The 26115-nt window shown below is 39.6% G+C and overlaps 3 protein-coding genes across 3 annotated transcripts; all 3 read left to right on the top strand.

Moving 5' to 3' along the window:
* The first annotated feature begins 4580 nt into the window (after window positions 1-4580).
* On the top strand, window positions 4581-8326 carry LOC131987704 (B2 bradykinin receptor-like). The gene is made up of 2 exons (XM_059352553.1): window positions 4581-4636; window positions 7273-8326. The coding sequence occupies exons 1-2, from the start codon at window positions 4617-4619 to the stop codon at window positions 8324-8326; spliced, it is 1074 nt and encodes a 357-aa protein (XP_059208536.1). The 5' UTR covers window positions 4581-4616.
* A 7064-nt stretch (window positions 8327-15390) lies between these two features.
* LOC131988354 (B2 bradykinin receptor-like) lies at window positions 15391-16601 on the top strand (the record flags this gene model as incomplete). Its single annotated transcript, XM_059353478.1, has 1 exon — window positions 15391-16601. A coding segment is annotated over one exon (1074 nt), but the record flags the coding sequence as incomplete, so codon positions are not given.
* Window positions 16602-22785: 6184 nt separating this feature from the next.
* LOC131988568 (B2 bradykinin receptor-like) lies at window positions 22786-26115 on the top strand. The gene is made up of 2 exons (XM_059353706.1): window positions 22786-23319; window positions 24858-26115. The coding sequence occupies exons 1-2, from the start codon at window positions 23300-23302 to the stop codon at window positions 25912-25914; spliced, it is 1077 nt and encodes a 358-aa protein (XP_059209689.1). The 5' UTR covers window positions 22786-23299; the 3' UTR covers window positions 25915-26115.

Below are 26115 nucleotides of genomic sequence, written 5' to 3'. Positions count from 1 at the left end.
TTGTAATTGCAGACAGAGCATGCCAGAAAAAAAATATGTTGTTTGATTTAGAACCAAAGTTTCACTTTGCCAATTTCACAGTAGCCAAATGAGTTGAGTGGATGCAATAATAAGCCAAGCACAGGTTCTGAAAAAATACTGTACTGAGTTGAACATTGAATTAAAAAGGCACACAATAATGACAATAACAACAGACTCAACATTTGTACAAAGAAATACAAATACAAATTTGAACAGTTTCTAAATTATGCCCTGGAAGAATAATACAAATAATAATAAAAAGAAGAAAGTGAAGAACAACAATCAAAACTAGGGCTGCAACGATTCGTCAACAAAAATCGATAATACAAACAGTCGACAATGAATTCCATTGTCGACTATTGTCGCCAGATGTGTTTTTCCAACAGAGTGAGGCATCTCACTTCATTACAATCTCTGCCGAGCGGTAACGTACACAGAGATGGCGGCGTCCAACACAGCTACGCGTACCAAAACTTAGAAAGTTTGGGAGCACTTTAGCCTGGATATGGCCAATAAAAAAATGACTTGCAAGGTTTGCAAAGCAGACCTTGCGTATCACGGCAGCACCTCAGCGATGCACGAGCAGTTACAAAGAAAGCACGTCGGGCAGTTGAACCAAACAGAGTCTGACTCGCCTCGGTAAGATTCAAGTAACATTCAGCCGATACGTTTCGTTTATAAGCAATTTTTTTCGCTTTAAAAGAGAGCTTTAACGTTATGTCTGACGAACGTATTTTAGATTAAATGCATGCAGTCTGAAGAAGAGAGCCAGCATGGAGCCTTTCTGCAGAAGAAGCAGATGTGCAGCAGCAACAGGCGCCTCACTGAGTCAGTACTGGTGCTGGTCTGTGATATGAGGTTCCAACAGGTGAGCCCAGTTCAACCCAGACTACATCCAGAACCCAGAACCAGTTCCACCCACTTGATGGAGCAGAAATACAGTTTTATAAAACACATTTTCCTGTCCAGAAAAAATGGACAGAGGTTTATTTATTTTTTGCATGAATCAGTGGCTGAATTGTTGAATAAAAGATGCTTTTTTCATTTAAGTACCCATCTTTCTTGTGTTTATTATCATTTGCCACATATTTAAAGCAACTTCATGCTAAATTTAAGAGAAAAAAAATAAGTATCCGATTAGTCGACTAATCGTTTCAATAGTCGGTGATTAGTCGACTATTAAAATAGTCGTTAGTTGCAGCCCTAATCAAAACACTTTTCAAGGGATAGTGATCATTTTTTCCTTTTTTTTTGCCTGGAGCACCAGTGATGCTACATGTCTCAGCCTTGCCCTCTTCTCTCCTTCAGCAGTCTGTTTCTTGGCCTGCTGACCACTGCCAGTTGATTGAGAGCCGTTGTTACGTATGCTTGCGCATCAAGTGGAAATATGAAAAAAAAATCTAGCAAGTATATAGGGCGTATACCTGCGTATCACATAGACTACACCACTGCTACTAAGGTCTCTAGTTTAGCCTTATTGATAGAAAGTTGGACCACTTCACCTTCAGCCTTGCCAGTCCTCTCACCTCAATCGCATCCACACGTCCTGGAAATACAAGTTGTAGAGATTTTAGAAAGACGCAATATAACCAGTGTTTCTTTTCTGTGATTTACCGTTAGCTTTACAAGCTCGAAGCTAACTTCAGTAACAATATCTAGCTTAGCGTTAGCTAATCATTTTCCACCGGAGCTTTAGCTGGCTAGCAGCTAACGTTATGTTCTCTCGCTGTGCTCAATGACTCAATTCATCAAGCTGTAGCTAACGTTAACTAAGCCTATGTCAACAGAGCTCCTGGGTAACTTAGATATACCAGAAAATATAAAAATGACTGAAACCATCACTCACTAAATTCAGTCCGGTAAATTCAACTTCCAGCTTCTGGTGGTCTGCACTCATATAAATGCCATAACATGGAGCACAGCACAGCAAAGCAAGCCAATATGCCTGCAGGAAACACATTAACTGTGCAGTTGAAACACCATTGCTCACTGTTAAATGGTGTTCTAGTAACGCTCATGACACAAATGTTTACATATCGAAAAAGATACCTTTGGCTGGGGAAAAGTACCCTGCAGAGACAGAAATGGCCTCCGTTTATCACCTCCAAATCTTCAGCTGATTTGCTGTTATCTGTGCCATGTGATCAGTTGTTGATCAACGATTACAGGACTGACCAACATTATAAGTTTAATACACATTCTAGTGCCTTCTCATAATTACATATTACTGAACAGTAACAACACCAAGCCTAGTGCATTGTGGTGCCAGTCACTTAACTTCAACCAATAAAGTAGTCAGCAACCCACTACTGTTAAACTCTATTAAAAGTCTGGATGTGCCAAAGTTATCAGTGCACACATAGTGGAGTGTGACCTGCCAGTGAGAAGGGTAAAGCAGTCTACAGTCCAGTTTTCAGGCAGCATAAACTTTCCTCTCTTACGATTGTAGCAGGATGATGCCTGCTGCAGTGGCCTTCTCCCTTAACTACCTGGCTCTCAGCAGCCAATCACTGCCAGGAGTCTGCTATAAAGGCAGATGGCAGGCAGAGTTACGGCCTCTGACTCCGAGGACCGAGACACGCCCACTTCCTGGTCGTCTCACTTCCGTTCGTCCCGTTGCTACCGGCTGCAGGTATGGTGGCGGTCGACACATTGTGTCTATCTAGACCTGGAGAAGATCAGACAGGATGCTGTCACCGCAGTGTGATTGAACAAAAGCAAATTGCAGAGTTGGAGGCGCTGCGATTGGAGAATCAGCAGTCAAACAAACGACTGCAGGAGGCCAAAGAGAGTCTGGAGCAGCAGCAGCAGAAGCTCTCAGAGATGCACTGCAGCAGGCATCATCCTGCTACAATCTACACCAGTTCACGGAGCATGTTCTTGACGGTGCTCTCCGTCGTGAGTTGAAACAGTTTGTGCGCAGGCAGCCGACTGCTACTTTGCTTGAGGTCAGGGGTGAGGCGATCAGGTGGGAACGTGAGGGTTTGCCAGGGGGAGTCAAGGGTTGAAGTAACTCTGTCCCTGCAGTGTTCGGCATCCAATATGGAGTCCAGAGTCGTTCTCCGTTGGTGGCTGATGCACATCAAGGGTCTGAACTGAAGGAGCTAAGGGAGCGTGAAATAAAAATAATATTTTTGTACCTGGAACACTGTCTTCTGCTTATAGGTTAACGAACCTGAGTGCCTTGGACGCTGTCACCGCTGTGTGACCGAACAAAATCGCTGCGATTGGAGAATCAGCAGTCAAACAAATGACTGCAGGAGGCCAAAGAGAGTCTGGAGCAGCAGCAGCAGAAGCTCTCAGAGATGATGGACATAATCATCAAAAAGGGGGGGGGGGGGGGGGACCGGTGGGAATAACGTGATCATAATAGGCGCCCAGGATCATGATAGGGAAAACTGGGTGATAAATAAAATGGGTTACAAAATCCTGGGATAAAAAAAAAAAAAGATAATTATGTTCCTGGCTAACATGGAAGCTTTGTATGGGCTGAATTTGAACTTGTATTTGAATTGTTTAATTTTAATGATTGCATTAAAAAAACTGAAATGAAAAGTATAGTCGTTAACAAATCAACCCAAATCACAATTAAAATAAATTAATTGGTCAAACACAATATAAGAGGAGTAATGAGGTAATTAATCAAACAAATGAGCGAACTAATCAAACACAAAAGTACTGAAAAATAGGGGAACAAAGATGAATCAAACAAAATAGAAACATAGAATAAGAAAAGAAAAAGACAATTAAGAGCAGTTCAAAGTTAGTACACTCACTTGATGTATGAGTTGAGGAGGCGAGTAGCGTTGGGGATAAAAGATTTTTTAAAGGCTCCCTTAGCTAGTGGGACCCTGTAACGTCTCCCGGACTTCAGGAGCTCGTATTGGTTGATTCGTGGGTGGGAGCGATCTGCTGTAACTTTCCTGGCCTTCCTCATTGTCCTCTCTGTGTAAATTTCTGTTAGTAACTTTTGGGGACGTCCCACTATTTTGTTTGCCCTCGACACAATTTTGTTTAGTTTGGTTTTACATTTACAACTTAAGTTGTCTTAACTTTATAGTCTTCCTCATCCATATATTTTGTAGACACAAATACAAACAACTACAGGTTGTAATGGGTTGTGTAAGGACCCAATTGCAGCGCAGAGGATACCAGTAAGCGTTGAAACTGGGGGTCAGACGAGACGGGTAGATCAGGGACAGGCAGGGTCGGCAACAAATCAAAGTCAGGGACAGAACACTGAGTTTACTGGGAATCAGCCAGGCAGGGTCGACAACAGGAAATCGAGATAAAGCGCAGAAAATGTAAAGACCGATCTAGCAGCCAGTGTTTGAGAGGCAGAAGTGTAAAAAGTGGTTTGATTAGATATCAGAGGCGGTTGAGTGGGAGATTAAGAACTGCAGGAATGAGCATGAACAGCCTGGAGATGAACTGTGACTGAAGTGAAGGAACGAAGAAGGACGGCCCGAGGTGATATTTCCAAGGAATGATTCTGATGTGATGAAATCGGTTTCTCCTTTAAGAGAGTGAGTCAGAGACACACAGAGCACAGTAGAGGAAGTACTGCAACAGTGTTGTGTATCTGGACAGGAGCGATGGTTCTTCCAACTACAAGGTATGCATGAGCTTTATTTGGTTTCTATATTACTTTTCTACGCTTTACCATTTGTCACTGAAGTTAGAATATTAACAACTCAACAGTGTGCTTTATAGCACTGTTTGTGAATTACAGTATGGAGACACTTTCTGTAAAAGGTGAGTACAAATAAAAAAGGGTTAAAATATATCGGGTTAAAGGGTTATAAATTCAGGAATTGTAAGTTGTTATAAAATGACAGTGTCCCGGTCTTGCAGTTCTCATTGTATTTGTTTCAACATGTTCAGTGTTTAAAGACGATGAGATTGCTTTGCTGCTTAGTGAGATGGGTATGACCAGTATTGAAACCTGTTTTCTTTTTATATTTCTGTATCAGCAACAGTAAGAGTGAGAGAAAACACCCTTTAACACATTATATGCTTTGAATTGAATTGCATAAATAACAGTCAGGAGTGGAAAGTAACAAAGCACATTTACTACTAAAGCACATTTTTCTGGTACTTGTTTAAATTGGTAGAAAAATGGAAAAAATCAAATACTTATATACTATCATAAAAACTCTAATCAATGAATAAATCATGATGGAGAATTAAAGATACAACTTTAATGATCCCTGGATGGAAATTATCTGCTGCCCAGTAGATAAAGTAGTTAAAACAAACAACACATTAACCTGCTGCAACATTTAATCGCCCATGTACCTACATTTTTATTCATTTTCATGATTTTTTTTTTCTCTTTTGTGCATTCGAGAAAGTATAAATTATTTGTTGTTATTTTTATCTAATCAAAGCAGTCCAACATCAGTTTAATAAGTAACATACAACCTTATAATGTAACTCCAATAGTCTCTTGAAGCAAAAAATTAATTAATAAAATTGCAGCAGAAACAGGACATTAATTGACAATACTGCACATTTTCATGGTCATACCCTGGAGGTACCTGACCAGACTGAAAACAGCCATGAGGGTAAAAGACCCTCATGGCTTTGAGTTCTCATAAAAAACTGCAGCTAGTGTGTAATTTGGAGAGCAGTGTGCCAGATAACACCATTGCAAAACTGATTCATGTTGAGACTTAATGTTGCCTATCTTTATTCACAATCCACTTCTCTGCAAACTGCATACCTTAACTCTAACAGAACTGATGTACAGTGTGTCCTGTCACTCAACAGAAACCACTGACTTTCAGTGTTCAGTGTCTCTCAATATTCTACACTGCAAAAAAAAGAAAAGTTGGGTGAACTCAAAATTTCAAGGCAACATACTTCGATAAAATTTTAAGTTGGACAATTAAACTAAATATTTTAAGTTTTGTTTTTCAGTTTGCACAACTCTGAATTCAGATCTTTGTCAACTCAACTGTAAGTTGTACTAACTTATAATTGTACATTGAAATAACTTTTAATCCTTACTTCTGCTAACTTCTGCAATGTGCTGAATTTGCACGATTGTAATGCCGCTATGAAATGTCAGCTAATGTTGCGAGCACAATTTTGAGTTAGCATTGATACACCAATGGCTACTCTTGTAGCTGTAACAAGCAGGGCCGCTAGCATCAGTTAGCCGCTAGCATCAGTTAGCCGCTTGCTTTCGCTAATGACCAAATTTCACCGCTTTCCCGCATTTCACAACAGAGAAATAAGAGTTAGCAGAACTATTGTCCCTTGTTGTGAACCCAAACTTAAAGATATAAGTAACAACAACTCACCAACTTGTTTTTGAGCATACAACTGGCTTCCTTTGTTGTGCTAATTTACATTATTGCCCTAAATGTCAATAATTTATATTTCCAAGTTTTACCAACTTAAATCACTGTTTTAGGCCAAAAAATACAAGTTGGCTTTTTTGCAGTGTACATGGTGGCCCACTTTTGATTTTGCCCTTCATGTACTACATACATTTTTTTTTACTATACCCATATTTGGTATCCATTTTCTTCACCTATACGATCTTTTTCTTAGATCTTTTTTTAAGATGATTATTTTCTCATTTTAACTTTAATTTTTGGCCCAACATATTGGGCCAAAAAATCATAAAATCCGAGTTGAAAAATTATACTATTTAGTACAATAAAAACCACAAATATGCTCAATGAACTGTTTTGGAACTTACATAGGATACAAATATGAACATATAAAAAGGTAAAATTTAAATATAATAAAACTATATACAAAAAAGTCCCATAAAAACATGTATATTTATAGGCTTTTTTCCCCTTATTAGCTGCAACTCTTCAAAACAAACTATGTGCGAAATTACACAGAGAGCTACAAAAACGCTCAAATATTACTGTACTATCAAATTAAAACTATCATATCTTTGGTTTTACATGACCTAGGAATGTCAAACAAAATTTAGGAGAAAGTTTCAAGTCTGTACTTTGGAGTGAAGTTGATAGCAGCGCTCCATGTGACTTAGTTTTTTCTGATCATAGACCTCAGAGGGTTAATTGTGGTTTCATTTTCATTTCATGATTGGAAGACCTTGATTAATAAAGTTTTGAGAAGATATACACTATCTATCGCGAATAAATCACATTGTCACAATCATTCCAGGGAAAGGTTGTGTATATTTGAATTTGAAGAAAATGTCAAAGTTGAATTTTAAATTGTTGTTTTAATGGTTTTTCTTGTTCCTCTGACTCTCTGTAGCATCCCTGCTATCAACAGCACTGCAGCTACATATGGAGACCAAAACAACACAAATGGCTCCACGTGTGCCCATTATGACAATGAATGGCAATTCACTGTTATCCCAGTGTACATCCTGATGGTCAGTGTGCTGGGACTCGTGTTGAATGCGTTTGTCCTGATGGTTTTCTGCCTTCATAAGAAGGCCTGCACCGTGGCTGAGATCTACTTGAGCAACATGGCTGCTGCTGACTTTATCCTCATGGCTTTTTTGCCCTTCTGGGCTGTGTACGAAGCCAATAAATTCAACTGGACTTTACCTCATTCCCTGTGCAAACTGGTCCCCCTTTCCATCAACGTGAACACCTACAGCAGCATCTACTTCCTGGTTCTGATTAGCATCGATCGTTATGTGGCACTGGTACTCCCGCTGTCCAACAAGAGAATGCGCAGGCCAAAATATGCCAAACTTTGCTGTGCTCTGGTGTGGGGCTTCAGTTTACTCCTGAGTGTTCCCACTCTCGTCTACAGGGAAGCAAAATATATACCTGACCAAAATGTTACTAGATGCCGTCTTAATTACCCAGATAAAAAAACATTTCTTCTGTTTGATGTGATGCTGTTAACGTCTGGCTTCATCATCCCCATTTCCATTATTTCCTTCTACACTCTCAGGATTATTCAAACTCTGAAAAACCGGATAACTGAAGGATTACACAGCCTGAAGACGGAGCAGAAGGCCACCACTCTGGTGCTGGCGGTCCTCCTGGCATTCATGATCTGCTGGGTGCCATTTTACCTGGTAAAGATGCTAAGATGGTTAATAGTATTTGATGTCCTGAGCGGGTGTAGCATCAAGACCATCGTGGCATTGTGCAACCAAATCTTCATGTACTTTGCCTTCTTCAACAGTGTTCTTAACCCCATCCTCTACGTCATCGTAGGGAAGAACTTCCAGAAAAAAGTTAGGGAAGTTTTCAAGCAATCAAGGATTTACAAAACAACGAGCCTCAACAGACCCTCCACACGCTCAAGACTGATGACAAGTATGAGAACTGAGAACTTATCAAGCTGATTTGCAGAATTGTGAAAGCCAAATTTGTTTCATCTGCTTGACATGTCCGACCCAACCCTTTACCCTTTGGTTATTAACTATATGGCTGTGTTTAATCTGCCGAATAACCGGCCATAAGCTTTCAACTTTACTGAATACTAAATCGGATACTTTTATGTTGAGTGCTGCAGAAAGTAGTCCTATAACCGGGAATTTGGGAAGTCAAGGTTTTGTTACATGTCTGAAAAAAGGTCTGTGGTTGACACACATGTATATATTATTATATATATAATATATATATTATAGATATTTTCATGTTTTATTCTATGACATCGTGCATCTGCGAATTGTAAAGCTTATGTCTTTTACATTGTTGGGGACATTAATCATCACCACACTGAAGTACGGGTCAGTGGTAATGCTGAAGTCAGTTAGTCAGTGTAGTTTGGTAATTTTTCAACCTTTTATTTGTGGCAATGCATTTACACTTAAGGTGTTCTTTTGTGAACATTATCTTGCTAACAAAATGTTTACTGTGTTTGCCACAGAGTTAACTTCTGGGCTGGTTTACAAAAATATGTTATCCCTGCAGCACTGTGTACTTTACATTAACATGTCTGATTGACTGATAATGTAAAAGCATCTAGGTTGAATTCTTCCGAAAAATACTCTATAAAAGTCTGAACTGTTCTTTGTTTTTGTTGTGGAGTGATGTCAGTCCGATTTGGTTAAGTCAGAGCTATGAATTATTAAATCGTCCTCATCTTTGGCTTTCTAACCCTCAGGTTTGCATAAACCACAAGACATTTAATTGTTTTTTTAAAATACAAAACTGCCGCATTTTTGATGAGCTCATTCGTTTAGGCTTGAGCACCAAGTAAAGATCACTTAACATGGAAGGAAAAAAACCAACATACTGCCTCTGTACTTGTGTCTAAATGCATGGAGAAAGTGTAAAGTTCTGACTAACCGGTCTTGCTACATTTCTTACTCTTTTGGGATCTGTTCCCAGTCTTAAACCTTTATCAAAACATTGATGGTTGATGTACAAATGTTTGATGAGAAGATGTGGCCTCACACTGAAACCTGACCTCTTATTCTATAATGTATCAGGCATCCTGAACCCATGTCTTTTTCAAAGTCATGTATTTTTTAATGCATGTGACTCTAGTTGTATGACTGTTTAATTAGCAGCAGTCAAACTATTTGCATCATCAATGTAATTTAACACCTGGAATGGCATAAATGCAAAGACGTTATCCTTTGTCAACCTGTTCAATAAACTTGTACATATGTGACTGAATAAAGAGGCTCTTATTTTCAGAAAATGTTTTCTTTATGACTTTAGGGGTAAAAACATCCAAAACTCACTTCTGGTGTTCATTCTACTCCACTTTGTTGCCAATAATCCCGTTTTGCTCAGGAAACGTGTATGCACACACAACAATCGTAGGTACAGCAGATCAAAGGACAACAGTCTGTAAACTATAATGGATGTTTCCAATGAAAAATTGTCATTTTTGTAATGGTTTTCTTTTACAGTAATAGCATTACAATACCAAAGTTCATCCCAGTGATTGCTGATGAGTGGGAGAGCAATGACCACAATAACACTGAGTTACACTGAGAAATGTGCTTCATACATATGATTGTCTAATAGCGTGATGTTGTTTTGTCTTGGGGAGTACTAATGCATTTGTGAAAAACATGAATAAAGCCTTTTGCGGCTGCAGAGGCAGCTGCGTAAAAGTCTGATAAATGTCATCAAGAGACGTAATTTGAGTGAGCATGCCGGAAGTCCTGAGTTGCATTGTGGGGGAAGTATGTAATATATAAACATAGATTGTGTACAAGAAGTGGGTGTAGCTGCCATGATGCCAACTATTGGTTTGTGGACTAGGGTTTGAAAGCCTCAAGTTTTTTGCAGGGGCCATCTGTGTAATTTGGAGCCAGAAGTGATCATATTTAGATGCAAGGTTGGAGCGTGGAAGAGGAACCCAAGTTATCAGCTACAGTAGTGCTTCCTTGGCAAGCAAGGTGCATTGGTAATTCAAAATGAATTACCTCCCGGGCGCCTCCCATATGAGGTGTTCCGGGCACGTCAAACTGGTAGGAGGCCCCGGGGAAGACCCAGAACACGGTGGGGGGATTATATCTCTCTCCTGGCCTGGGAATGCCTCGGAGTCCCCCAGGAGGAGCTGGACGTTGTGGCTGGGGAGAGGGGCGCCTGGAATGCCCTGCTTAGCCTGCTGCCCCTGCGACCCGGCCCAGGATAAGCGGAAGAAAATGGATGGATGGACCATTTGCATTTCTCAGAGCAACACATCTCCTTCATGGAGTTGATCAGGTTTCTATCGTGGCCTGTGGAATGTTATCCCCTTCTTCCCGGAGAACCACACGGAGCTGGAACACGGTCACGTAATCGTCAATCCCGAACATCCCAAAGACGCTCTATGGGCGACATGTCCGGCGAATACGAACTCTCAAACGGCCTATCATCCGATAATTAACATTCAGCTACACAGTGACCTCTGGTGGACATCCCTGCATCCAGCATAACCTGAGAGATCTGAGGCATGATGACTTATGACAGAATTTGACATTTAGGGGTGGCCTTTTATTGTCCCCAGTATAAGGAGTGTCAGGGTTCGGGTGCTTGAAATCCTTGAAAATGCTTGAATTTTAATGTTGAATTTCAAGGTTTGAAAAGTGCTTGGATGTTGGATTAAGTGCTTGTAAATGCTTGAAATTCTTACTGTATTTCTCTTGCAGTCTGACTACAGATAACCACATTTTTTAATGGAAAAAATTATATAAACTGAATAGCCTATAGCCTATCTGAAATGAAGACTGCTCCGCCTGCGTCTTCTTGTTTCTGAGATGTTTTTTGTTGCTCTACCCTGTATCTTCTTACTGAAGGGAGTTTTTCTAATCCCTAGTGGATGTGAGGGCTCTTGAAGTAGCCTATATTGGGTCTTTCCTCCTAGTTTGGGTCGTGTTTAGTACCACCAGCTGCCGGTTGATGATTTTTGTGAGCTTACTTTTGCTCCTAGCCCCTAGATTCCCATACCAGTATGTTTTATGAGATTAGCAAACTACTTTTAGTTGTTAGAAGTGTAATACCATTGCTGGTGGTATGGTTAAGTGAAATTACCCCTTTTAGGATCGAAGTACTCATCTAAAACATGCCATTTACAACCGTTGAAATGTACTGGAAAAGCTTGAAAATGGACCTTGAAAGTCCTTGAAACTTGATTGAATTTGACCACTGAAAGAGTGTACGAACCCTGGAGTGTCTGCTCATTCTGTCTGATCACCGCCTGGAGATGCCACACCCATGTACTGAGTGAAAGCAAGGTGCACTGGTAATTCAAAATGAAAAGCCAACTGTCTCAAGTTTATTTTAGTTAGGTGACTTTCGGCCACAGCCAGTGCTGCCATGTGCTGAAGGTCCAGCTGCTGCTGAACAGCATCTGGCAGCATCTGCATGAAGAGCTCCCATGCATTTCTTCTTCTTTCTTATTTTCTGTATGTGGCGTGACTGATTGATTAACGGCCGATAGGCGCTGCCTGTTTTTTTGTTTGTTTGTTTTTTACAATTAGTCAACCTGAAAGACCTGCTGTAATAACTGTCAGTGGCACCCTCTAACATTACATCAGCATATTTAGAGAAAGAGATGATACATATAATAACACTTCACTTCTGAGTCTTCCTCATCTAGGTCATAAAGAATTTACGTCATGCAGACACAAAAACAAACTTTTCCACAAAAAGCTAAAAGTGAAGGAAGAAGGAAGAACGGCCCCAGCTGATGTTTCCATGGAATGATTCTGACATCATTAAAGCCAGCTCGGTTTCTCCTTTAAGAGAGTGAGCCAGAGACACACAGAGCACAGTTGAGGGAGTACTGCAACAGCATTGTGTGTCCTGACAGGAAGATCTGGACTTCCTCAGGAGAAATGGTTCTTCCAACTACAAGGTATGCATGAGCTATATTTGGTTTCTATATCATTTTCCTACACTTTAGCATTTGTCACTGTAGTTAGAATATGAACAACTCAATAGTGTGTTTTATAGCACTGTTGGCAGTATGGAGACACTTTTTCTGTAAAAGGTGAGTACTAATAGAAAGGGGTTAAAACATATGGGGTTGAAAGGTTATAAATACAGAAAATGTAAGTTGTTCTAACATGACCGCATCAACTCGGTTTTCCAGTTCTCACTGTATTTGCTTCAACATGTTCATTGTTCGATGTTGATGAGATAGCCTTGATGCTTAGTGAGATTGGTATGACAAGTATTTAAAACTGTTTGACAGTCGACAGAAACAGAAATATAAAAAGACGAGTGGGAGAAAATCCCCCTTTAAAACAAATGTTTTAAATTAAAATGCATGAATAATAATTAGTAGTGGAATTTAACAAAGCACATTTACTACTAAAATACAAGTACCAGAAAATTGTGCTTGAGGTATTCCTTTTTTTTTTTTTTTTTTTTACCAATTTAAACTTCTATACTATAATACAAAATCTAGTCAACAAAAAAATCATGACGGAGAATTAAAGATAAAACTTTAATGATCCCTGGAAGGAAATTATCTACTGCCCAGTAAATAAAGTAGTTATAATGAACTACATTAACCAGCTGCAACATTTAATCAACGATGTACCTACATTTTTATTCATTTTCATGAATCTTTTTCTTTTTGTGCATTCCAAAAAATTAAACAAGTAGTTCATAAGTTATTTTCATGTAATAAAATCAGCTTATTAATTGGCAATACTGCACATTTTCATGGTCATACAGGGTATATACAGAAATACTTAAGATTAATTTAATATTTATTTATTTATTTTGCTTTAATAGCAGCACTGACATATACACAATTATTTGCAATTTATCCCTAACCCAAGACAAAATGTTATTTCATTGTAATGTGTAGGCAGAGCACACACCACTTGTCCACCGCTAAACTCTCATTCTTTCTCAATAAAGGGGCACAAAATGACAAAGGTTTAAAAAAGTTAAAAACAGAAAGGTTTAATGAAAGGACTTGTTGTAAACATCAATCAGCAATTTATAAGGTATAAATAATGACACTCTACTGCAAGAGGAGCTTTAGTACCAGTGCTTCCGACAGGATTTTCTGAGACTATGATGGGGGTACCTGAACAAAATAGGGGGGTCCGGGGGCATGATCTCCTGGAGAAATTTTTAGCCCTAAAGGCCTAAATTTGGCATCTTGCGCTTATTCTAATGCCACTATTCCATCTTAATCATTGCATGTTTTAATTAATTATTGAAAAGGAGAATAAGGGTTCTTTTTTTTTGTTTAAGGCATCATAGTTTGACAGTCTTCTTTTAAATTATGTGGTGAACTCTGCTCACACATCCACATGCTCTTATTTTGAAAGCTACATGTGTTTGCTTTATTTTGAAGGCTGGTCTAACACATTCTTACAGTAACGCTTAGTAAATACATGCACCAGGAAAACAAGTGGAGGCTGACTGTCTGCAGTGTTCTTTGTTGTCTTCCAGTAGCGTTAGCTGCCATTCGCTCTAACAGGCAGTCTAACATCACTCAGAAACTGGAGTTATGCTAACAGAGTGCTGGCGCTGTTGCGGATGTTATGACATCTCAAGTGTTTGACGTCCTGGCACTGTTCCAGTCATTTGTCCCCACGATGAGAGAGCGGAAGTCTCTTCTCTGTTACAGAGTTAAAAATAAATAAAACAATCCCCTATTCTGAAGTAGTGGCGGGCATAATATAGCGGCGGCGGGGCGCCGCTACTAAATGAGTATAGCGGAAACTCTGGAACCTCAGCTCGCAGTGTTAATACGCAAAGAGATTGCTGTCTGTGGCTCCTGTTGCGGCCTTTTGGACGGTGCTGCTGCTGGCATTTAGCGGCGGATGGTTTAAGAATTTAATACCATCCCAGATGACGTTTATTAATTTTTAATGGCCTTATTTTTGGCTACTTTCAGGCCCCGTTTACATGAGGACACTTGCGGGTAAAAACGACAAATATTTTATCGGAAGTGCCTTTCGTTTAGACGGTGACAGCGTTTTTGGGGCTTAAAAACTGCAAAAATCTGAAACCACCCTCCAAATTGGAAAAGTTGAATCCGCCGTAGAATGTCCGTCTACACTGCCAAGGCGCAAAACTCTGCTCAGATCTGCTCACGACGTGTACGAGTTTACGTCACATACATGTGCCAGTACAGGGAAATAAACAAACGTGGGATTATTTCCATGCGTAGGACCTTCAAGCTGCTCTGGCAGCTCTAATGAACTTGCAGGAGTCCACCAAATGTACAGGACATGTACAGTTGGTATTAGTGAACAGAGAAGGATCTGTAATTACCTCTATCACACTATGGCTACACCAATTAGTCAGAGGCGAGATTTGGGAGATCTAGTCGATGGTGGATAACTTTGTGGAAGGAGTAGCTGATGAAAATGCGTGGTGTGAAAACTTCCACATGCCCAAAGATGCTCTTATTGCTTAAAGTGATGCCGCCTGGCATGATACCCAATCCAATTCACACACTTTTGCGTCACCGTATGCAGCAGATTTCCTCCTGACGCTCGTCTAAGTGCGGAATAAAAAGTGAAGACGCAACGCCACTTTTGCATCTTCTGTTCAGACCGTCATCATGTAAACGTAGCCTCATTTACTACCTTTTAAAACCCAGCGGCAACCCTGTCATACCCTGGAGGTACCTGGCCAGACCACAAACAGCCATGCTAGTGTCTAGTGGCTAGTACCTGCAGTTTTATGAGAACTGAAACTTAGTTTTGCAATAGTGTTATCTGGCACACTTCTCTTCACATAACACACTGATTCATGTTGATGCTGTTCATGCCTTAATTTTGCCTATCTTCATCCACAATCCACTTCTCTGCTCACTGCATTAAACTGCATAACTTAACTATAACAGAATCAATGTACAGTGTGCCCTGTCACTCAGCATAACATTTCACAGCAGTCACCAGTAGTGACTATCAGTTTTCTTCAATATTTTTATATTAATTTAAAGAAAATGTCAAAGTCAAATTTTAAATTGTTGTTTTGTTTTTTCTTGCCTCCTCTGACTCTCTTTAGCATCCCTGCAATCAACAGCACTGCAGCTACATATGGAGACCAAAACAACACGAATGGCTCCACGTGTGCCCATTATGACAATGAATGGCAATTCACTGTTATCCCAGTGTACATCCTGATGGTCAGTGTGCTGGGACTCGTGTTGAATGCGTTTGTCCTGATGGTTTTCTGCCTTCATAAGAAGGCCTGCACCGTGGCTGAGATCTACTTGAGCAACATGGCTGCTGCTGACTTTATCCTCATGGCTTTTTTGCCCTTCTGGGCTTTGAACGCAGCCAATAAATTCAACTGGACTTTACCTCATTCCCTGTGTACACTGGTCCCCCTTTCCATCAACATAAATGCCTACAGCAGCATCTACTTCCTGGTTCTGATTAGCATCGATCGTTATGTGGCACTGGTACTCCCGATGTCCAACAAGAGAATGCGCAGGCCAAAATATGCCAAACTTTGCTGTGCTCTGGTGTGGGGCTTCGGTTTACTCCTGAGTGTTCCCACTCTCGTCTACAGGAAAGCAGAATATAAACTTGAGAGTAATACTACTGTATGCTTTCTGGATTACACAAATGAAACACGGCTTGTGTTTGATGTGCTACTGATGATGTTGGGCTTCATCATCCCCATTTGTATTATTTCCTACTGCACTCTCAAGATTATTCAAGCTCTGAAAAACCGGATAACTGAAGGATTACACAGCCTGAAGAAGGAGCAGAAGGCCACCACTCTGGTGCTGGCGGTCCTCCTGGCATTCATGATCTGCTGGGTGCCATTTTATCTGGTAAAGATGCTAGCATTGTTAATGGATTTTGATGTCCTGAGAGGGTGTAGCATCGGGACCATCGTGCCATTGTGCAGGCAAATTTTCATGAACTTGGCCTTCTTCAACAGTGTTCTTAACCCCATCCTCTACGTCATTGTAGGGAAGAACTTCCGGGCAAAAGTTAGGGAAGTTTTCAACAAATCAAGGATTCACACGACAACGACCCTCAACACCAACTCCGCACGCTCAAGACTGATGATAAGTGTTAAAACTCATGATGTATTGAGCTGACTTGCAGAATGGTGAAATCCAAATTTCTTTCATTGGCTTGGCGAATCTGACCCACTGCCACTATATGGCTGTGTTTTATCTGCAGAATAACCAGCCATAGGCTTTCAGCTTAACAAAAAAGTATTGGATTGAGTATTCAGTAGAGTGTTGCAGAAATAAGTCATATAACCCGGTCCGCTCCATGGCTGCTGACAGTCCTGGAAGCTTGCTGGACATTGCAAGTGTTTTTGGAGTAATACCTCCGAGAGGTATGTTGCCCATTCACAAAATGCTACAAAAGATTAAAATAAATCAGGCTCATAATGGCCTGTTGGGACGTTATGTTCAACATTGATATATACATTACAGGACTGTACATTAACTTATTTTGCTCATAGCACTACAGTGCTACAGAAGTTGATAGTTACAAACACCTCATCTGTAGCCTACACTCTAGTATACATGTAAAATAAGATGTCACTAGTGCCCAGGTGGTAAATCATCCATAGCACAGACTGATGTAGCATGTGCTTTAGGCTACATCTGTATTTTTACTGTACTGTGACTTATTGTGAAGGACTGAATAAATACGGAACCGGACCAGGTGTGTTGAAAACGATGGTTGATAACGTTATTTATTTGGCTTACCCAGAAACATCCAGTTCCCCCGAAAAAATCAGCAGCCCCCATAGTTTTACAGCGAGGAGATGAAAGTGAGCGATCCATGAAAACGATAGCGCTAGGCTAATTCTCCAGCGTTAGCGTCCTTTAGACGCTGGTAAACCCGAGGCTAATGAAACATAACATGACCATTTATATTAGTAGTTAATGTGAAATTTTGATTAAAAAAAATGCCAATAGCCGGCCGATGTGGGGTTCAGTGACGCTAGCTATTAGCACTGTACAGCCCTGTATGTTAGGCTCCTAGCAACATTGCTAGTTAGTTTAGCTTGCTAATTTTACAGACTGTGTCATTAACATAATTTTGTTGGACTAGTTCTGCCCTAGTAGTGGTAAGAATACTAGTTGACAGGAACCACAACTGTTGAGATGAGATAACACAGACAGGATTTAAGAGCTAGACAATCGTAAGTAAGCTCATGTTTGCTAGCTAGCAGCTTACCTTGGAGCAGACGTGTTTGTCTTTTGATTTTCGAGATGTTGAGTTGGAGTGGGGGTCTCCCACGCTATTTAATCCACAGCCGGAAAAGCTCCTCTTGATTTTTGGGTTTTGGAAAAGGGGAAAAAACAACTCCACCTGCTAAACTCTGAGGGTAACTGGTATCTGATTTACAAATCCTGCATGCTCACCGTTTCACCATGTTGCTCAGAGCTCAAAGCCAGTGTTGCCAACTCCTCAGTAAGGAATGTAACTATTGTGTCCTAGAAGTCGCTAAATGACGTCATGGCCTAATTTGCATAATTTACCATGTGTATGTACTTGTAACTGACGCTGTAGGCGAGAGGTATAACATTGTGGGAAAGACAAAAAGTGAGTAAAAAACACCCTAAATATGTTTAGAACTGTAATTCCACTGTCTTCTCTCACAACCAAAAGAGACACTGTAAACCAGCCTGCGGCAACTTTGTGCATGTGCAATTTGCAGACTGGACGCTAAGGGGTTAACATCCCCTCCGGCTCTGTTACTGCAGCTGGGAGAGACTGCTGCAGGAGGACTGTGGTCCCACGACTCGTTAAGAAGAGTAAGAACTAGTCTCCAATAATACCAGAAAAAGTCGCTAGATTTGTCGGTAGTCGCTTTTTTGAAAAATTGTTGTTAAATTTAGCAACTTTTCAGACCCCCCCTAGCGACTAAGTCACTAAGTTGGCAACACTGTTCAAAACTTGTCAGACCTTCTTCTCTCCTGAACGCTCATCGCTTGTGGGTCCTTCATATTTCTATCCATTATCTATTCATATTGTGTCTAACACTTACACCCTAACTGTTTGATCGGAAATGCTACATAATTAAACAGCTTTACCACATTGTGCTTTATATCGCAGAAGTGATGGGTGCAAACTAAGCTAATGGCTAAGACAGAGTGCTTGACTCTGCTCTGGCTAAGCTAAGCTTTGTGTCTCTGCGTAATAGCAACTGTTTAAAGTGTTAATATGACACTATAATGGTCAGATGTTCTATGTCTGTCTGTGTGCAGGTTTGTAGATATGTGTCCGTGTACTGTTACATGGTGTTGCTCTTACTCTCTTGGAAAATGTTAATGTTAAACAGCCTGCAGTATCTAACCACATACTCTTCCTTCTATATCTGAAACTGTATCTTGTGTATCCTTTCCCTGACTCCAGAAGGCTAACATAAGAGTTTGGCCTCCTACATTTGCATGTCTGTACAACCTGTTGCTTTGTAGTAAATGTGCTATTGAGAGTCAGAGTCATGACTCTCTCAGTGTGAATGATTGTTTCTGTTGCTGAAACAACCTCTCAGGTCATGTTGGTATTTCTTTACAGTGTGCAAAAAAGTCTCTAACCCTAACCCTATCCTGAAACAATCTCTGTGTTTCAATTGTCAAACTATTTGCATCAATGTAGTGTAACACCTGGAATGGCATGAATGCAAAGACTTTATCCTTTGTCAACCACTTCAATAAACTTACACATATGTGACTGTATAAAGAGGCTCTTAGTTTTTTTTATAAGCCTAGCAAAGTTTTGACCATGAAGTTAAGAGTTCTGTCTTTTTCAGAATAGAAGTCTAGAAAATGTTGCCAATAATCCCCTGTTGCTCAGGAAACTTGTATGCACACACAACAATGGCAGGTACAGTAGATCAAAGGACAATAGTCTGTAAACTATAATGGACCATTACCAATGAAGAGTTCGCGATACTTTTTCTACTGATTTTCTCTTACAGTCATCTCACAGTGATTGCTGATAAGTGGGAGAGCAAAGACTACAATAACACTCTGGGTCTTGGGGAGTACTAATGCATTTGTGAAAAACATGCATGAAGCCTATTCCGGCTGCAGAGGCAGCTCCGTAAAGTCTGATAAATGTAATTAAGAGACGTAATTTGAGTGAGCTTCCTGAAGTCCTGAGTTGCATTGTGGGGGGAAGTATGTAATATATAAACATAGATGGATTGTATAACAGAAGTTGATGTAGATATTATGATGCCAATCTATTGGTTGGTGGACTATGGTTTGAAATTTCAAGTTTTTTTGCAGTGGTCATCTTTGTTATTTGCAGTAGTTTGGTAAGCAAGGTGCATTCGTAATTCAAAATTAACAACCAACTGCCAAAAGTGTCTTTTAGTACAACATTTTTAAGCAACTGAAGTAGCTTTCATGAAGTGCCATGAATTACAAAATAAACATCATGCTGTATTGAAAGACTTGAAGCAAGACCATAAACTCATCAGAAAATGTTTGAGGTGTTAAATCAAGTGAAAAGTGGGATCATTTTTCATTGACTTCTAAATTCTATTCGACTTCTTTTTGCAACCAGTGGAGTCGCCCCCTTCTGGTCATTAGAAAGAATGCACGTTTAACCCATTGACGCCGGGAAAGCATTACCGCATTTCTACCATTAAGACCGGGAGCGCTGTTGCGTCACTCTAGCATTAAGGCCGGGACAGCGATATGTCATTTTGTAGTATTTGTGTTTTTTTCCACCTATTTTCGGTCTCTTGGCCGATGAAATGCATCAGAATCATGTTCAGAATACATGTGGGAGTGTCGCAATGCAACATCGGACTTTTCCAGAACTTTAAATCATGGAGGAAGACGACTATAGCGGAGGAGCTCAGCAGTAAGTGACTGATGAAAACAGTGCCGATGATTTAATTGCTGATCCGGACTTTGAACCCTCGGAACCAATCGACCGGCATTTATGGATGAGGAATATGTTTTTAGACGACATATTTTCACCCAAGAACAGACAGATTTGTGGCCATCTGGAGATAATAATAATAACATTATTAATAATATATTAATATTAATAATAATTGATTGTGATGATGATATAAGAAATCATGACTGTTTATGTCTTATATTACTTTATGCGTCGTTGAGTACCCTGAAAAGTGCAATAAATAAAATGTATTATTATTATTTTTTATAATTATTATTATGATAATTATTATTTTTCATTACAGTAGGCTAATGAGAACTATGTCTTGTTCTTCCAATGGTCATATCATGTTTGCATCTTGCTAATGGGCATGTATTAGTATTATGCATAGGATTTTTTATTCAGTCAAATGTAACATTTGCTGAGTTTGTTGATTTTTAAAAAAAAACTTTATTGAAGGTTTGGACAAATAAACTCAACTTTGTATGAAAGCCACGGGTATAAGCTCTCAAATACTTTTTGAATTTCATTTTTATCTGCTACAGAGGCTGAAAAATCTATTATTTAGTAGGTGTTGAATTTCCAGAAAAACTTCAGGTTTTAGGGGGTCATTTGAAAATCGCCCATAGGTTTTCCAGGCATTTTTTTCCAGGCACTTTAGGCCTTAATGGGTTAAGGCACTTCTGCATTGGCTTCACAGTTCAGGCCCAGACTTGTTCCTACCTGGACTGCACTATTTCACAATGTTAAGGAAAATTCAAAACTATTTGTTTACCCACCCTGGGATTTAGATCTGCTCTAAAGTTTAAACAATTCTTCCTCAGCCTTTCACCAAGCTTGAGGAAAACTGGCCAGCAGTATTTCCAGATATGATAATAATAAATACAATGTACATCCTGATTTCAGTGTTATGTTTTTTTTTCTTTTTACATTGGAACTCCAGTGCCTTTAACAAGGATTTGCTGTATTTGATGAGCTATGATCCCTAATCGTTACACTGAAATGGACTGAAAGCACCACAGTGTAAACAAAAGTGTCTTTGTCTCTTTTTTTGAAAGGTTGCTTAGTGTCAACACATTCTCGTTCCAATGTAAACCGAAACCAGACTTGTTTTGGTTCTGCTTGGCGAGCTGTCTGAACCTGCCTTGCGCCTTGCCACAGGAGCACAATGCTTTGCCAAAATTCACATTTTAACACAATTGAACTAACAGAATCCTCCACTGCAACACATTCACACTGATACAGGATAGAAAGCCCAATGTATAAAGTACCAATGTCAGAATGTAAAAATACCTTGTTATTTAAGTGTATTTTGCTGTTAATATATCTGTTATTTACTTGAATAGGATTGAATGCAAGATTTTTTACTCATAATAACAAGTAATAATATAGTAATTTTGCAGAAAAAATGTCCCCCATGAGTAATTTTATTATTTTGCATTATACCATTGGATTGTTTAATTACATAAACAGCATTTCACTCAATTTCAGCTCAAATTTGCCAGATTGAGAGATGATTAATGTGACATGCAAGAAAAGAAAATGAAATATGACATTTGTCATCTCATTTTCAATAAAGTTAAGGTTTTTTTAAATGAAATATTGCATAATTCTCCCTTGTTATTATAGTAGGAAGAGGAAAACATCTGAGAGGTTTAGAGGGGAAGTTTCTCTAGGTATCTGAAAGTTTATTAGAATAAATCATTACACAATGTTGGCTCTTTCACTCGTCTAATCTTGAGGGTGATCTTGTGTTGACAGCAACAATGAAAGCATATAGCATGCTAGAAATGATAACCATATCCTATTTGCATTGTGGAGCTTATCGCTCACACAACACAGAGCCCTCAGCTTCCATACACATCCAGGGTTAGTCATCGTTTCAGTGGAAAAGCTCATGTATCCAGCTGTTTATCCTCTGTTTTTTATTGTGGGTTTTGCCATCCATGTCATGCTGCTTGACCACACGGGGGCGCTGCAAGCTTGCTCCTCCAGAGCCCTGTGTGAGGAGCGAATACCCATACTAGAACATAAACAGTACTCTGGATTCTATAATATACTGTTTAATCAGTGAGAGAGATTAGGAAAGCTCAAGAGAAGCGTCGGGGACTTTTTGTGAGGTGGAAATGGACAGAAGGCTCTAAAGGAATTCAGTTTCCTAAAAGCATAATTATTCATTTAGAGACCAATAATTGAAAATCAAATGTAAGACATTATTTGTGATTCTGTGTTTTATTCTGATGCCTTTTAATGACTGATTTTAAGGTAATGCAAAGATGGACTATAAGACAATGGGCACAGACATACAAAAGACTCTTACAAGAAACTATATGAGCAATAAATAACTAGAACGTCTGTGCTCCTAACTAGTTTAGAATCAGAAATAATATCATTGTGCATTGTGTAAAAACAAAATGTAATTTTTTATATACATACTCTTATAATTTCTATTCTGAACATCTAACTTAATCCTCAACGTTCACCTCAGAATGCAAAGAATGGTGTTATGACAAAGTGCCATGCGTATGCATTTTCACATAACTTTCTGAACATTTTCACATAACTTTATATAATTTTCATGTGAACACAATCCGCCCTTTTCATCCTGTAAGATAACAGGTCACAGCTGCTTCTTCTCGTTTTTGTGCAGGGTGCCTGCTATCTCAAGTCCTCAAGGTCGTAAGACTGTGCCTCCTTCCCAACACACACACATGTATTGTAACTCTATAAAAACTGTTGGCTCCCTTTGTCTGCAGATTCACTCTGTGCAGACTTTTTGACTGTACCTTGTGCTCTCCTGGTTGCAATCAGAATAAACCTTTTTTGCTTATACTCCAACGACTCAGTGATCTTATATAACGATTTTTGCCACTACGATGGACGCAGACAACTGAAGCTGAAGCGTCGCCAGTTTTGTACACCACATTCTGACATCACTAATACCAGATTGGTTCCTCCTTTAAGAGAGTGAGCCAGACAGACAGAGCGCAGTAGAAGGAGGACTGCAACAGTATCGTGTATCTGGACATCTGACTTCCTCAGGGAACAATGAGTCTTCCATCTCCCGGGTATGGAAAAAGATTTATTTGATTTCTATATTACTTTTCTACGCTTTACCATTTGTCACTGTAGTTAGAATATTAACAACCCAACAGTGTTCAAAGGCAGTACTGTTGTGCTTTATAACACTGTTTGTTAATTACAGTATGCAGACTCTTTAAAAATGTAAAAATGTACCTTTACAAAAAAAATCTTTAAAGAAATAGAAAAGAGTTAAATAGTTGCTGAAATACAGCATTTTTTTAGTCTTCAGTGTTGATGATAAACTTAGTGTCTTATTTGAAGAGAAGTGTACCAGATAACACCATTGTAAAACTGATTCGTATTGAGCCTGAATGTTGCCTTTTGATCAGGGGTGGGCAATTGATTTTCCCAAAGGGCCACATGACCAATACCACGAAGGTTGCGGGGGTCGGACCAAAACTCTGAACTAAATTCTCAATATTAATTTAATCGCTTCATAAAATACAGTAAATTATCTGTTTTTGAGCTACTACTGATAAGAATACATGTTATGCCAAGACTGTTAATGTGGAGTAAATCAAATATAGCAGTAAAAATGAGGAAATACTCCAATCACTATATCACTTTCCCATTTATTAAAAAACACAACTGTAAATGACCTTTAGCAAGGTTCCTATTGATGTTTTTGTATTATACAGCTTTTTTTTCCTGTTTTCTAGGTGTTTTACAATGTTGTGATGCTTTTATTTTGAAAAGGTGCCATCCTGAAACGGGTGCTTTAATTTTGAAAGGTAGTGACAGGAAATAACGTGTGTAACGGTAAAATGAAAAACGAACGGTAAATAATAACCAATAACGAGTGCGTCGTTATTCATATAAAGTTGATATAAAGTATGAAAAAGGCTTCTATAGTGGCTGGCTGACAGAAAATAAACTTTAACAAACCTTGTGCCCTATATATTAGTGGCTATATTTGTTAACTATAGTAAAAGTGCTTGTTTGCTCAAGTGCTAATGCTAATGTTTGTTATTTCTCTTACTGTGGATTCACAAGGTGACCAAGGAAAATCTTAGTTCACTACATTTATTTAAAATCGTAGCTCCATGAAAATAAAAATATCAGTTAAAGAGTCGACCGTCATTCAGCCAGGAATGCTACTAAACATACATTCAAACCACAAAAACAATATAGAGCATGTATGTTATGCAGTAAACCAATAATTTGTTAAATGTATGCAAAGAACAATACGTGTTTTTGACAAGGTACCAAGGTAACTCAGTGTATTTTGTGGAAAGCGTTTCTTCACAGGTGGGTATGCATGCAGGCAGATATACGTAAACCACCTTCAAAATAAAAGCACTGCGGTTGTATGATTTCTAATTTCTGGGTAACCTCACGTGGGCCGCCCAATGCCCGGGTCTGCTCTTGATCCACAATCCTACACATTTCACAGCAGATACCACTGACTTTTAGTGTTTATCGTTTCTCAATATTCAATATTTTAACTTTAAATATGAAGAACAATTTGAAGCAGACTGACATTTTGTTTTAATGTTTTTCTTGTTCCTCTGACTCTCTGTAGCATCCCTGCAATCAACAGCACTGCAGGTACATATGGAGACCAAAACAACACGAATGGCTCCACATGTGCTCCTTATGACAATGAATTGGAAGCCACTGTTATCCCAGTGTACATCCTGATGGTCAGTGTGCTGGGATTCTTGTTGAATGCGTTTGTCCTGATGGTTTTCTGCCTTCATAAGAAGGCCTGCACCGTGGCTGAGATCTACTTGAGCAACATGGCTGCTGCTGACTTTATCCTCATGGCTTTTTTGCCCTTCTGGGCTGTGAACCCAGCCAATAAATACAACTGGACTTTACCTCATTCCCTGTGCAAACTGGTCCCCCTTTCCATCAACGTGAACACCTACAGCAGCATCTACTTCCTGGTTCTGATTAGCATCGATCGTTATGTGGCACTGGTACTCCCGATGTCCAACAAGAGAATGCGAAGGCCAAAATATGCCAAACTTTGCTGTGCTCTGGTGTGGGGCTTCAGTTTACTCCTGAGTGTTCCCACTCTCGTCTACAGGGAAGCAAAATATATACCTGACCAAAATGTTACTAGATGCCTTCTTAATTACCCAAATAATGAAACATTTCTTCTGTTTGATGTGATGCTGTTAACGTTTGGCTTCATCATCCCCATTTCCATTATTTCCTACTGCACTCTCAAGATTATTCAAGCTCTGAAAAACCGGTTACCTCAAAGCCTGAAGAAGGAGCAGAAGGCCACCACTCTGATGCTGGCGGTCCTCCTGGCATTCATGATCTGCTGGGTGCCGTTTTACCTGGTAAAGATACTAAGATGGTTAATAGTATTTGATGTCCTGAGAGGTTGTAGCATCAGGACCATCGTGCCATTGTGCAAGCAAATCTTCGTGTACTTTGCCTTCTTCAACAGTGTTCTTAACCCCATCCTCTACGTCATCGTAGGGAAGAACTTCCGGGCAAAAGTTAGGGAAGTTTTCAACAAATCAAGGATTCACACGACAACGAGCTTCAACACCAACTCCACACGCTCAAGACTGATGATAGGTGTTAAAACTCATGGGCCCTTATTTATCAAACGAGCGTAGAAACAAGCGCAGATCTGAGTGTATATTTCGTCTTACGACAGGGTTCAAGTGGGATTTATCAAACATTCGTATCTCTCCAATCACAGCTTAAGAATGCTCGGCTGTTGATAAATGTGGCGGCTCAAAACGAGCGTCATTTAAATGTCACGCCCTAATATATACCCAATGACTCGCCTTCAGAGTTTGCGACACCGAAGGACG

The sequence above is a fragment of the Centropristis striata genome, chromosome 16 (genome assembly GCF_030273125.1).
Source record: "Centropristis striata isolate RG_2023a ecotype Rhode Island chromosome 16, C.striata_1.0, whole genome shotgun sequence".
NCBI classification, from domain to species: Eukaryota; Metazoa; Chordata; class Actinopteri; order Perciformes; family Serranidae; genus Centropristis; species Centropristis striata.
Note: the sequence above shows the minus strand (reverse complement) of the source record. Positions and strands in the feature narration are given on the sequence as shown.

Excerpts from the sequence above, each read along its gene's own strand:
- LOC131987704 (XM_059352553.1), top strand. The coding sequence starts at position 4,617 with ATGGTTCTTCCAACTACAAG. Across the intron at positions 4,637-7,272 it reads ATGGTTCTTCCAACTACAAG|CATCCCTGCTATCAACAGCA; the intron begins GTATGCATGAGC and ends GACTCTCTGTAG.
- LOC131988568 (XM_059353706.1), top strand. The coding sequence starts at position 23,300 with ATGAGTCTTCCATCTCCCGG. Across the intron at positions 23,320-24,857 it reads ATGAGTCTTCCATCTCCCGG|CATCCCTGCAATCAACAGCA; the intron begins GTATGGAAAAAG and ends GACTCTCTGTAG.